Genomic DNA, 14,508 nt, shown 5'->3' with positions numbered 1-14,508 from the left:
GGCAACTCCTGAAGCCAAGCTGGTGCCAAACGTCTTGTTCTACTTTCCTTTGGACCACATCAGCGAGGTCTTGCCATCTGGGTAGCCTGGGACCTCCAGACACACTGCCCAGGCTTGTGTCCCAGGGAGGTCATTTTTGGGCTGCTAACGTGGTTTGACTTCGCTCTGGAGGTACACTCCATTGTCTATCGAGACAGACGGATGCCAAGGAAACATTGAAAATAATTGTACGTGATTTTTTTTTTTAAAAAAAACAATATTGCCTGATTAATCAGCGGGAACATTTGAACTGATTCAGGGGTCAGCAAACTTTTTCAGCAGGGGGCCGGTCCCTCAGAACTTGTGGGGGGCCGGACTATATATTAGGGAACAAATAATGAACGAATTCCTATGCCCCACAGATAACCCAGAGATGCATTTTAAATAAAAGCACACATTCTACTCATGTAAAAACACGCTGATTCCTGGACCGTCTGCGGCCAGATTGAGAAGGCGATTGGGCTGCATCCAGCCCCCGGGCCTTAGTTTGCTTAAAGGTAAAGGTAAAGGGACCCCTGACCATTAGGTCCAGTCGTGGCCCACTCTGGGGTTGCAGCGCTCATCTCGCTTTATTGGCTGAGGGAGACGGTGTACAGCTTCCGGGTCATGGGGCCAGCATGACTAAGCTGCTTCTGGCGAACCAGAGCAACGCATGGAAACGCCGTTTACCTTCCCACCGGAGTGGTACCTATTGATCTACTTGCCCTTTGACGTGCTTTCGAACTGCTAGGTTGGCAGGAGCAGGGACTGAGCAACGGGAGCTCACCCCATCGCGGGGATTCGAACCGCCGACCTTCCGATCGGCAAGTCCTAGGCTCTGTGGTTTAACCCACAGCGCCACCCACATCTTAGTTTCCCTGCCCATGGGCTAACTCATACTCCAGCCCTATCATCATCATCCTGTGTGCATGTGAAGTCTGAGTATTTATTTATTTATATATTAGATCTCAGGGCAGTTCACAAGATAAAAGCACAAATAAATAGTTAAAGCAAAAGCAGCAAAACAATAGGGATCGAAGTAAAAGATATAGGTTCTCTGGTTCTCTGTCTTGGATGGACTTATTCGAATTCACTCCAGTAAACTAATTCATTATTCCTTTACCATCTTTCCATTTAATGCAAATTCCCTGAACAGTTTACAGAATTTAAAAGAAAGACACAAACTTAATAAACACCACATAACAAAGATTCACATCAGCTGGAAGAGCTGGAGGCTTTAGAAAACCTAGGGAAAATGTGCCACGGTCTTTAGGGAAGAAGGAACTGACGTAAACCAGAGACCAGAGCAAAAGGGGGAAGTTGTGAGACTTGATCCCAGGAGGTTGAATCCATGCCATGGGGAGAGCTGTTGGATTATTGCTTTTTTTTTAACTGTGTTTGCTGAAGATCAGCGGCAAATTTATCCAACTTCCTGCTACGTCTTTCAGCTGGTTTTCATGTGAATGTGCAGGAGAACTAGTAACACAATGTCACTACGCAATGAGAAGTTCTAGGAACAACAAACAGTCTTTGAGTGAGAGAGAACTGAGAGGTTTATAGCGTCTCTACAATATTTATTTTGTTTGAAAAAAGACAAGCAAAACATAGGGGAGGAAAACACGATCCTTTCAGAGAGTAGCTGCAAAACCCTGCGTCAGATTCCAAGAGAGCAATTTGTATAGGTGTCCTAGTTTCCAGTTACAAACACTCAGCTGTCCCCTTCAAATTTAAAGCTGCAGATTTTGACTCCCAACTGCTTCTGTGACTCTTCCATGAGCAGCTAATGACTACCTGCAGGTGCTGCCTTGTCAACACAATAATATCTTCAGTTGTTTCCAGAAACCACAACTTGGGAGTGCCTGTCGTATCTCAAAAAGGGTGCTGTTCCCTGAAACATGGGCAGAAAGCTCTGCCTGTGGTTGCAGCAGAGTGGCTTTCTGATATTTTAGGAATTTCAAGGACAGACTCTGCCACGGAACACAACAATCTACTGGGTATGTAAGAGCGGAGGCCTTTCTCAAGTATCTTGACATTTTGACATACTCTGGAGGGTATATCTTTGAACTCAAGGTCACATCTGTAATATTGTGTTAACCAAAAAAAAAAAAGCCCTATCAAATCAGATAAAAGCACATTCAAGGATGCACAACAATTGACATTCCTCCCCATTATTTGGTACCCTTTTATACAAAATATTAATAGTTATGGACAAAGAGGGCAACCCCAACATACACATGGACAGTTATGGGGAAGTACATTTAGACGACAATTTATGGATCTATTCTTCAATTGGTTTTAACACAGCGCTTAACGTACGGGAACAACTCCAAGAATGTTTACTGCAGCAACTGTTCCTTTATTGTTGTTATTTTATGTTAAGCTCTTTGGACTGTTTTTCATGTTTTGCTAAAAACAATAAAATGTTTTTTTAAAGGATGTTACATTTCAATCTTCTACTTAATAGTACCTACCTTGCCTTAATATTATTGAAGGTAGAGGATTAACTTTGAATGTTACCTGTGCTGGATAGGTCAGAGCACTAAACATGATGAGAAGGAAATAAAAGAGAGAAACAGAAAAGGAGAAACAGAACCCGTGTAGAAAGGAAAATAAAGGGATACACACACACACACCACAAAACACCTGTATATTTTAAAAGGTTTTTATTGTACTTCACCAGATCTTAACCTATTACAGTATTTGTGAGACTGGATTCCAAACATCCTTGAATTTGTCCATGGCAAGTCTGTGTTTATATGCAAGTTGTTCATATGTTGCAAGTTTGTATAGGTCTTCAGTCCAATCGTAGAAGGGAGCCGCATTTTTATTTTTCCAATTCATCAGTGTCAGTCTTTTCGCTGTGGTAAGGGCACAGAGAGTCCGCTCATATTGTCCTTTTATAAGGTTCCATGTGCTGGGTATATAATTCAAAAGGATATTTCGCTCTGTAAATGTAAGGTTGTTCCGTACAGTTCTGTTCTGTTCTGTTGAGGTCCCCTCCTATTACATACTGCGATCAGTGTACACGGAGCTTTATGGAGCAGCGTAAGTAAGCAAGCATATAAGAGGCCCCTACTTTGATCCACAAGGGACATGGGTGGCGCTGTGGGTTAAACCACAGAGCCTAGGACTTGCCGATCAGAAGGTCGGCGGTTCGAATCCCCGCGACGGGGTGAGCTCCCGTTGCTCGGTCCCTGCTCCTGCCAACCTAGCAGTTCGAAAGCACGTCAAAGTGCAAGTAGATAAATAGGTACCGCTCCAGTGGGAAGGTAAACGGTGTTTCTTAGCGCTGTTCTGGTTCGCCAGAAGCGGGTTAGTCATGCTGGCCACATGACTCAGAAGCTGTATGCCGGCTCCCTCGGCCAATAAAGCGAGATGAGCGCTGCAACCCCAGAGTCGGTCACGACTGGACCTAATGGTCAGGGGTCCCTTTACCTTTACCTTTACTTTGATCCACATTTCAGCAGTGGAAGACTTAATGGAGGCAGGGAGAGATGAAGGGAGTTGCATGATCTGGAGGGCACTGAAAAGGGAACGAAAGGGTGGGTTTTGAAGAGGCGTAAGAAGGAAGGGAGAACAGTGACACTACCATTTGGGGGATGAATTCTAGGCATAAAGGAGCAGCAAGGAAGATTGGACAGAAAGGGTAGAGATGGCACATCCAACATCATGGGCAGGAAGACAGGGTGGACTTGGTCCTAAAGAGCTTTGAAAGTGTCGTATGTGGGAGGGGGAACTAGTGCAAATATCTGAGGAGGAATGGCACACTTGGCCAGTCACACAGGAACAGTATTTTTGGACAGCTGTAATCTTTGAAATTTATAGCTAACTTTATGGGACTGGACGATTCTTCGCCCTATACATTTCCAAGGGCATATATAATGAGAACGTAATGCTTACTCAAGTAAATTGTTGTTGTTCATCAAGGCAGTGGTGTGGGTTTCACGCAATTTATTCTGCCGTACTCATTAATATGTCTCCGATATGTACTAATTAAAGTATAGGGAAGTCTTGCAAAACAGATGGGAGTGTATGAACCAGCACTGCCTCCTCCAAATCCCCTGTGCCATTTAAACATGCAGATCTATAAATTACAAGGCATGCAAATGCCATTTCACCCGGCGGTAGGGCTGCTGTTCTAGGCACAATAATTTGCTAGGAAGTGAGGGTTTTCTTCTTCTTTTTGCTCCTGTTGTCTCAGTTTCGGCATATGCTTGCAAGAACAAAAAGCACCAGTGCACACACATTTTCTGCATTCCCCCCCTTAATGTATTTGGCACGATGAATACGCCATGCACTTATTTGCTGTTTCAGCACCCTTTCCTGACTAGGTGTGTGCTCTCTTAGGGTGAAAATTGTGAGTCACTGTTTTGGCTTTGAACAATGCATTCCTGGTCAAAGGAATTCTCAATTAATTGCATTTGTACCCTGCCCTTTCTCTAAGAAGCTCATGGTAGGATATGTGGAGAGTCCCTCATTTTATAGCCCTATGTAGTGTGCTGTACTGAGAGACACTGAGAGAGGTCCGTTGCTTAGCTGCAGAATCCAGCAGCTATCAAAACTCAAGAGGCAGAAGGGTGTTCCACAATATGGGATCAGCATCACTAAATGCGCAACACTAAATAGCTGAGGTCACAATATGAGGGACAACTAACAGCGTTGTCTCGGTGATCTCAGGTGGTGCAAGGGCTCAGGTGGTCCTTAAAGTGCTCTGGACCCATGTTGTTCAGGCCTTTATAGAAGAAGAAGAAGAAGAAGAAGAAGAAGAAGAGGAGGAGGAGTTTGGATTTGATATCCCGCCTTTCACTCCCTTTAAGGAGTCTCAAAGCAGCTAACATTCTCCTTTCCCTTCCTCCCCCACAACAAACACTCTGTGAGGTGAGTGGGGCTGAGAGACTTCAAAGAAGTGTGACTGGCCCAAGGTCACCCAGCAGCTGCATGTGGAGGAGTGGAGACGCGAACCCGGTTCCCCAGATTACGAGTCTACTGCTCTTAACCACTACACCACACTGGCTCTCAACACAACACAAGAGCCTTGAACCTGTCCCAACAGATTGCTGGAGGAAGCCCCAAATTCACACAAACCTGGGGCGGGGAACTATGCAGGTCACATCTTGGGAAAATATCACTCTCCCTGATATAATAGGAAAGTTTCGGAGCGGGGTAAATTGGACTTGCAACAACACGAAAATATTTGCAGATCTGATAATTTCAGAGGAGTTACTGGCAAAGCTTTATTGCGAAGAAATCTGAGCACACATAGGTTGTTAGTTATTGACCAAGGTGGCAGAAATAGAGACATTCTCCCTCTCTCCCATATATATTTATATATGAAGTAACAAAGGAACAAAGGCAAGCAAAGATAACAGAAATGACTCCCGAGTTTTTCATAGCGAAAGGGCGGGGGACCCCAGGAAGTATTGTAAAACAGTAAGCACCTGGCATTTGTAAACGACGCCAATTATTATAAAATATTGATTTACCTTCAGGAAAATAAAGTACTTCTGAATATTGATGTTATTTGTTTGATAGATATGGCAGGCCCAGAGACTCTGCATTGGTAAAATGTAAGATTTATATCTTGTGCCATTGTCCAGAGCTGCTCTAGCATTGGTTATTGCAAGCTCAGCGCTTCTTAGGTTTCAGAAGGTACAGGGCTGATAATTAATCACAAACGCTGGTTTGTTCTTTTACATTGTATAAGAAAAACAAGACTAAGCGCTACGCCTGCTGCCATAAAAAAAAAGAAAGAAGAATTATGTTGCCGTTAGATCATCATGATTAAAACAACTCTGGGCAGCTGAGAAGTTGCAGCTTTACTGAACAACTGAGGCCGTTTTCATGCATTATGCATTCTAGATGTACACCTAATATTTTAAAGTGTAGCCCTAAAAAAATATAAAGTGCAAATGTGACAAAGAGGTGGTTGTAAATGCATGCATTGTAGGGTCAGAGAGCTGTGAGCAGGGAAGTTTTTAATGTGTTGGGGTCCACTAGCCCACAGCAAATGTTTGAGATTTTATTGTGTTTTCATATTTTGCTGAAAGCTGCCCAGACTGGCTGGGACAACCCATTCACAGAATCAAACAATTGTAGAGTTGGAAGGGATCCTGTGGATCATCTAGTCCAGGGGTAGTCAACCTTTTTATACCTACCGCCCATAAATGCATCTTTCTTGATGGTAAAATTTCCTTACCACCCACCAGTGCTCAATGGAAGGAGGATTCAGCTTGTGCCGTAGAAACCCCTACCGCCCTGAAACGTCCAATTGTGGGCTGTAGGGACCAGGCCAGGGCTAGGCAACCTAAGGCCTGTGGGCCGGATGCGGCCCAATCGCCTTCTCAATCCGGCTCGCAGACGTCCAGGAATCAGCGTGTTTTTACATGAGAAAATTTGTCCTTTTATTTAAAATGCATCTCTGGGTTATTTGTGGGGCATAGGAATTTGTTCATTTCCCTCCCCAAAATATAGTCTGAAGGACAGTGGACCGGCCCATGGCTGAAAAAGGTCGCTGACCCCTGGACCAGGCTGAGAACCCCTGATCTAGTCCAACCCCTTGCAATGCAGGAATATGAAACTGCCCTGGGTAGGGAATTGAATTTGCAACCTTGGCATTTCAGCACCACGCTCTCCAACCAACTGATTATATTATTACAGTGGTACCTCGGGTTAAGTACTTAATTCCTTCCGGAGGTCCGTTCTTAACCTGAAACTGTTCTTAACCTGAAGCACCACTTTAGCTAATGTGACCTCCCGCTGCTGCCGCCCCGCCGGAGCACAATTTCTGTTCTTATCCTGAAGCAAAGTTCTTAACCTGAAGCACTAAATCTGGGTTAGTGGAGTCTGTAACCTGAAGCGTATGTAACCTGAGGTACCACTGTATTATTATTATTATTAGCACATTTGAAACACATTATTTCTCTCAAAGACCTCTGGGCACCAGAGCTTACCCATCACAGAGCTATAATTCCTAGTAACCTTGAAACTAAAGTGGATCTGTTGAAACATTTGTCATCCTTTGATGAAGTGGAGAGAGAAAAATGGGGAGAGCTATTCCACTGGAGCAAATCACCCCCTTCTTTTATTATAAAATGTGTGACCAGCCACCCCATGTGCAGCCCTATTAAAAATATTTTTCATCTTTCAAGGAAAAAAGGCAGAGTATAAATATATATATATATATATATACACACACACATATAATATTTATCAATTATAAATATATAATCCCGAGAATCAGTTGGACACTTAATTTATGATGGACGTATATATTTTTATTCCTGACTTTTTGAAACCGCTTAATTGGCGGGGGGGGGGGGGGGACAACAAAAATGGCTTCTCTGGCTCACAACAAGGGAAAAATCGGATTAGCATCTCGTCTGGCCAATGGCGGCGGCCGCGGTGTCCAGCAGGAGGCGGGGCAATATATTAACCCGCCCCTCAGTATGAAAAGCCTGGCAGCCTTTCTCAACCTGTGGGTCCTCAGATGTTGTTGAACTACAACTCCCATCACCCCTAGCTAGCAAGGCCAGAGCTCAGGGATGATGGGAGTTGTAGTCCAACAACGTCTAGGGACCCACAGGCTGAGAACGGCGGCGTGCGCATGCGCTCTCTCGCTCTCTCTCGTGGGGGCGGAGCCTAAGCCGGAGAGGCTGCTGAATCCTCTCGCTGGGAGGAGGGGAGAAGAGGGAACGAGCGCGGCTTGACCCGGAAGCGGAAGTGGCCCCGACGGCCTCGATGTCGGCTCCCTTGGCAACGGGCGCCGCTAGGGAGCTTTGAGGAGGAGGAAGGGAGGGTCTTCCATCGCCGCAGCGCAGACGGCCAGGCCCGAAGGGATGGCGGAGAAGTTCGACTCCCTGGAGGAGCACCTGGAGAAGTTCGTGGAGAACATCCGGCAGCTGGGCATCATCGTCAGCGACTTCCAGCCCAGCAGCCAAGCGGGCCTCAACCAGAAGCTGTGAGTGCCCCCCCTTCTCAGCCCCCTCCTCTCCCTGCGCCCCCAGAGCTGCCTGCTCCGAAGGCTCGGGGGTGGCGAGAGCAGTATTGTGGGGAGCGGCTGTTTCCTTGTGCGCCATTATACCCTAGTGGGTTAATCGACTGTCGCTTTATTTGATATTAAGTTGTCGATTTTAATAATAATAATAATAATAATAATAATAATAATAATAATAATAATAATTTATTATCTGTACCCCGCCCATCTGGCTGGGTTTCCCCAGCCACTCTGGGCGGCTTCCACAAAGACCAAAAATACACTAAGATGTCACACATTAAAAACTTCCCCGAACAGGGCTGCCTTCAGATGTCTTCAGATGTCAGGTAGTTGTTTATCTCTTTGACATGTGCTGGGAGGGTGTTCCACAGGGCAGGCACCACCACCGAGAAGGCCCTCTGCCTGGTTCCCTGTAGCTTTGCTTCTCGCAATGAGAGAACCGCCAGAAGGCCCTCGGAGCTGGACCGCAGTGTCAGGGCAGAACGATGGGGATGGAGATGCTCCTTCAGGTATACTGGACCAAGGCCGTTTAGGGCTTTAAAGGTCAGCACCAACACTTTGAATTGTGCTCGGAAACGTACTGGTTGATTTTAAGTCATTTTCATGTATCGATTGTGGTTTGCTCGTGTCAGGTTGCTAAAAGATGTGTGATCTTGTATATATTTTCCCTCTACACTTTGCCCTGCATGCGGTCATATAGAAATCGTAATCTGGTTAAGATTCCCTGTTTGTGGGATGCTCGCTCGCCAGACGCCACTGTTGTGTATCTTCAGGTCCCAGGTGAAAACTTACCTCTTAACCCAAGCCTTTGGCTTCTTAATCTATGTATTTTTATTATTATGTTTATTTACCACTTTTCCTCCCAGGAAAGGAGCTCAGGGTGTCCTGCACAGTTCGCCTCCCTCCCCATTTATTCTCACAACAACCCTGTGGGGTAGGCTAGGCTGAGAGACTGTGACTGGCCCAATCCCCCCCAAGTGGTGATTTGAACCCTAGTCTCCTGAGTCCTAGTTTAACACTCAGACGACTACATCACACTGCCACTGTGGCCTTTTAGAAGTGAGTGGAATGTTTTTCAATGTATTCCCCCACTCCATTGGTCTTAATGTATCTATTGGGTTTTGTTTGTTTGTAAGTCACTTTTGGTGGCCTTGGGCAAGATAATGCAATGTCATTCTGTTTGTGTACAATCTTTCTGACATTGGTTTGGAGAGAGTGTGCATGGGTATGTATCCCTGGATTTTGCTCCTACAGGAAGTAGTGATGGCCACTATCGTGGATGGCATGGTTTCAAAAGTGGATTAGACAGAATCATGTAGGAGAAAGAAATGTTCAGTTTCCACTGTTGGAGACTGTATGCCCCTGAATACCAGTTCTTGGAAGCTACAAATGTGACATTACACACATGTTCTGCTTGTCAGCTTCCAATAGGTATCTGGTTGGCTATTATGAGAGTAGGATGCTGAACTACATGGGCTATTGGCCTGATCCTGCAGGCTCTTCTTGCGTTCTTACTCCTGAAATTGTCTTTAATTAGAGAGCTGATAGTCAGAAGTCTATAAACATGGAGGTTCCATTGCTGGTCATTGCTAATAGATGAAAGGTCCGTATGCATATTCTTTTGAAAAGCCACCTCCTCTATGGATTTAGAGGAGGGAGGGATTGAGATCTGCCAGTAATTGTTGTGACTATTGTCTTAGTAGTTCTGGGAATGAATAAACCTATGTTTCCTTCTCCTAGGAATTTTATGGTTACAGGCTTGCAAGATGTTGACAAGTGCCGGCAGCAGCTTCATGATATTAGTGTGCCTTTGGAAGTCTTCGAGTAAGTGTTTAACTTCACGTGGTTACAGGCAATACCGTATTTTTCGTCCCATAGGACGCTCCGTCCCATAGGACGCACCTAGTTTTTTGGGGGGGAAATAAGGGAAAAAAATTTCCCCTTTATTTCCCCCCCAAAAGCAGGTCAGGGAAACAGAACCAGGTGTTTTCCCGAAGGGCTGCCTAGGCTGCGGATGTGTTCCCGAAGCGCCGGGCGCTCTGCTTTCAGGGTGCCCGATGCTCCGGGAAGCAGGCTACTATCCGCAGCCTAGACAGCCCTGCGGGACCTCCCGCAGGGCTGCCTAGGCTGCGGATGTGTTCCCGAAGCGCCGGGTGCTCTGCTTTCAGCGCGCCCGGCGCTCCGGGAAGCAGGCTACTATCCGCAGCCTAGACAGCCCTGCGGGATCTCCCGCAGGGTTGCCTAGGCTGCGGATGTGTTCCCGAAGCGCCGGGCGCTCTGCTTTCAGCGCGCCCGGCGCTCCGGGAAGCAGGCTACTATCCGCAGCCTAGACAGCCCTGCGGGAACTCCCGCAGGGCTGCCTAGGTTGCGGATGTCTTCCTGAAGCCTGGAGAGCGAGAGGGGTCGGTGCGCACCGACCCCTCTCGCTCTCCAAGCTTCAGCGAAAGCCTGCATTCGCCCCATAGGACGCACCCAGATTTCCCCTTCATTTTTGGAGGGGAAAAAGTGCGTCCTATAGGGCGAAAAATACGGTACGTATCTCCAAAGCCTATTGGTAATCGCCTTGGGAAAAGCATCTTGGTCTTCTTCATCTTAATGATTTTGATGAACAGGGCTAGACAGCAAACTTCTGTACTCTATAGAGCATAGTAGTAGTACTAAAGAGTGGTACTAAACTCTCTTCTGGTACTAAACTCTTCTGGTCTTTAAGAAGCATCTTGCAGAATATTACTTCACACCTTTTCTCAGTTTTTCTCCCCTAAGGTATAATTCTCGGAATAGTTTGGCTTTCAGCATCTGTTTAAAAAGGCAGTTCTTGTATGTTGATGCTAACTGAGCTAGGTGAACTTGTCGTAGTTCTTCTTAAAGTAGTCTGTATATTCAGTATTGATGTAAAAATGTCAGCAACATGTTCTTAGCTGCATATCTAATACATAATCTTGTGTGTCTTGTTTTAGAAAGTGTTGTGAATAGATGATCTATATGTCTGTTTTACACTGTATGGAAACCCATCTATCAAACCTCACATACGATTTATTTCCTCAGATATATAGATCAAGGGCGTAACCCCCAACTTTATACTAAAGAGTGTTTGGAAAGGGCTCTTGCTAAAAATGAACAGGTGAAGGGCAAAATTGACACCATGAAGGTAAGATAAAGGTGTTTCTCAAATAACATGTAATCACTAATAGATAAATAGTCTCATTAAGATGAAACACAAAATACATCAAAGGTATCGGACTTTGATGGCAGTCTTCACTGATTATATCTGAAGGATCAAATTTTGTAACAAGAATTCAAAGTGTATTTAGAAATTAAGAACGGTCTGCAAATTGCAACTGCTTGATAGTACCTAGAGTTTTCACAATCTGGGAGTGTTTCTAGATCCAGTTTTGTCATTTGAGGTTAACTGGTCCAGGCTTGGACCATCTGAAGTAACTGCAGCAGCTGTGACCTTTGCTGGACAAGGATCCTCTCTGCCACTCCTACCTATACTCCAGTAATTTCCTGGATTGCATTGATATAATGCAAGGTTACCTTTTGAAAACGATTCAGAGCTGCAGTTCAAAGTATAGCTCCCAGCCAATAACTGGGGCCAGTAAGTTGGGCAGTTTGTGCTCCCCCAGGTAGCCCTGACATCTGAATGTCACGTGATGTGATGTGTGGCATATTGCTTATGAAGTGTAGTTATCCGCTGCTAGGAAGGCTCCCTTGGGCCTACATTGTCTTTTCGTTACTAGGCAATTTAAAAAATATGCCAAGTCTTTAATCTTTGGTTCATTATTTTAATCTTGCTGTTAACTTGATTTTTATTTTATAAGCCACTCTGGTGGGGTGTGTGACAATGCAGTGTAGTATATCAGTCTGGAAAAGCTTTCCAAAGACTAAATTAAAATATTAATTCGGCTCTAGATGAAATGAATTGTGTGACTAGTTTTTATTGTATTTATTTCTTAAATTTGTAAGGTGACCTACATTTGTATATCTCAGGGCAGTTCACAACATAAAAATACAAGATAAAAACACAAAATTCATAATAAAAACAAGAACAAAACTAAACCGATAGTCCTCCTCCCCACCTCCTCCCAAAACAAGTTTAAAAGGGTATCAGATGTTAATCAGCCAAATGCCTTGTTGAAGAGGAACATTTTCACCTGGCTCCTAGAGGTGCATAATGTAGGCACCAGCCTTCCATTTGCCTTAGGGATCTTTGGACATTTGCCTTCAAGAAGGTGCTCCCTGGGCTACAGTGGCAAACTGCTTTGGAAACTGAATGGAGCTCTCAAAGGACTTTGTTAACCTTCTTCGGTGCAAGCTGAAAACTTCTGTTTACAAGGAGTTACAGTGGTACCTCGCAAGACGAATGCCTCGCAAGACGGAAAACTCGCAAGAAGAAAGAGTTTTCCGTTTTTCGAGGTGCTTCGCCAGACGAATTTCCCTATGGGCTTCCTTCGCAGGACGAAAGCCCATAGGGAAATCTCCGGGGACAGCGGGGAAGCGCAGCGCGTCTTCCCCACTGTCCTCGGACCTCCTCCGAAGGCTGGCGGTGGGGCGGAGAGACCTTCTCCCCCCGCCAGCCTTCGGAAGGCTGCTCCGAAGGCTGGCAGTGGGGCGGAGAGACCTCCTCCCGCCGCCAGCCTTCGGAAGGCTCCTCCGAAGGCTGGCAGTGGGGCGGAGAGACCTCCTCCCCCCGCCAGGTTCGGAAGGCTCCTCCGAAGGCTGGCGGTGGGGCGGAGAGCCCTTCTCCCCGCGCCAGCCTTCGGACGGCTGCAACGCGCCTTCCCCTCTGTTCCCGGACCTGTCCTGAAGACTTGCGGTGGGAGGAGGGTTTTCCTTCCCACCGCCAACATTCAGAATGCTGTTCTGAATTTTGGCGATGGGGAGGAAAGCCCTTCTCCTCACCGCAAGCCCCGCAAGCTCCGGGAACAGAGGAGAAGCGCAGCGCGCCTTCCCCTCTGTTTCCGGACCTGTCCTGAAGGCTTGCGGTGGGGAGAAAAGCCCTTCTCCGCATCGCCAGCCCGGCAAGCGGTTTCCATAGGAACGCATTAATTGATTTTCAATGCATTCCTATGGGAAACCGTGCTTCGCAAGACAAAAAACTCGCAAGAAGAAAAAACTCGCGGAACGAATTAATTTCGTCTTGCGAGGTACCACTGTATAAGCACCACTGTGTGGGTACAGAGTGTGGTGGGGGCTTCATGTACATTCACCAGGTGTGTAGAGTGCATTTGTGCCTGAGATACTATAAAGTAGGTCAGTAGTAGCTTGATCAAGTCTTTACGTACTTTCTGTCAAATAAAACTGCTAACACATGGTGGTCTTGGTTGTTGGTACTGCTGCTAATACTATCTCCCTCCTACCCTCAGTGCTAATAAAAGGCCCAGTTTCCCTGCTTGACACTTTTTCTTTTTCTTTTTAGAAATTCAAAAGCCTATTGATTCAAGAGCTGACTAAAGTCTTCCCAGAGGACATGGCCAAGTACAAAGCTATTCGGGGTGAAGATTCATCTCCTTAATTACATTCTGCATTGTACTGTGTTCTTCTCCAGACACCGCTGATAGGTTATTGTGGCAATATTTGACATAACCAGAGGACTGAAAGTGCTGGATCCACAGAAGCATTGATTAAATGTTTTGTTTCTTGGAAAAGATGCAAGCTGATTCTCCCGTACAACATCTGAAGTCATTCAGGTTTCTAAGGACTTCAGTAAGAAGCCAACAACTGTGAAACAGTCTTTAAGGGGACTTCCGGCTCATATGTGAACTGAAGCCTACCAACATTGCTTTTTTGTAAGATCCCATTTTGAATTACTTAGCATATATCTTTCTTATATAAAGTAAAGTGGGGTCAGGCAGCTATATGTCTGCTGTTGACGCTCTGCCACCTACCAAATGGAGAAGCAGAATAGTTGCTGTAATCTCTCTTCCTGGGTAATTAATAGGTTTGTCCATACTTTTTCATTATACCTTGGTCTGCAGGAAGAATAGAATGATTCTATGATGTTATATGAAAGAATAAACAAGAACATTTGCAATATTGTGCATGTGCAGTTGATATATTCTTTATAACCTGCTCGGTTTTGTATGGTTAATGCAAATACCAAGCTTCTGATATTGAATTAGGTTACAGCCTTGCTGGATTAAATTTGTATAGTAAAGTTGTTTATTGTCCCCCACCTCCAAACTTCCATACGGCCTCTTGGGCTTTTTGCACGGTAGATGAGAAATGTCAATCTACATTTTAATCATCAAAGGTATTTGCATGCTATACCTTGTGGGCGGCATCTAATTCATATCCATCTGCTGCTGGAAGGCATCAGTCAGTGTAATGGAGGAGGTAGTTTATGAGGGTTGGTGGAGGGATACACCCTTACTAAGATATGGCAGCTATAAATTAGCTCATACTTGCATGTTCATTGCTCTGCAACTGTAGCAGTCAGTGCTGATTTGCATAGCTATCAAATGTACTGTATATGAAAAGGTCTAATCCCTTTTCTA

The 14,508-nt window shown here is 45.4% G+C and overlaps 1 protein-coding gene across 1 annotated transcript; it reads left to right on the top strand.

Annotated features, from left to right (window-relative positions):
• Nucleotides 1–7,731: 7,731 nt before the first annotated feature.
• On the top strand, nt 7,732–14,047 carry MED10 (mediator complex subunit 10). Its single transcript, XM_053397257.1, has 4 exons — nt 7,732–7,975; nt 9,752–9,835; nt 11,057–11,159; nt 13,431–14,047. Exons 1-4 carry the CDS (start codon nt 7,854–7,856, stop codon nt 13,524–13,526), a joined length of 405 nt encoding a protein of 134 aa, XP_053253232.1. The 5' UTR covers nt 7,732–7,853; the 3' UTR covers nt 13,527–14,047.
• Nucleotides 14,048–14,508: the final 461 nt, after the last annotated feature.

Source organism: Podarcis raffonei, chromosome 7 (assembly GCF_027172205.1).
Source record: "Podarcis raffonei isolate rPodRaf1 chromosome 7, rPodRaf1.pri, whole genome shotgun sequence".
Classification (NCBI taxonomy): Eukaryota; Metazoa; Chordata; class Lepidosauria; order Squamata; family Lacertidae; genus Podarcis; species Podarcis raffonei.
The sequence above is the reverse complement of the archived record's forward strand: the minus strand, read 5'-3'. Positions and strand labels throughout refer to the sequence as shown.

Coding starts and splice junctions, on each gene's coding strand:
- MED10 (XM_053397257.1), top strand. CDS start 7,854: ATGGCGGAGAAGTTCGACTCCCTGGAGGAGCACCTGGAGAAGTTCGTG. Junction 7,976..9,751: donor GCGGGCCTCAACCAGAAGCT/GTGAGTGCCCCC, acceptor TCCTTCTCCTAG/GAATTTTATGGTTACAGGCT. Junction 11,160..13,430: donor GCAAAATTGACACCATGAAG/GTAAGATAAAGG, acceptor TTTTCTTTTTAG/AAATTCAAAAGCCTATTGAT.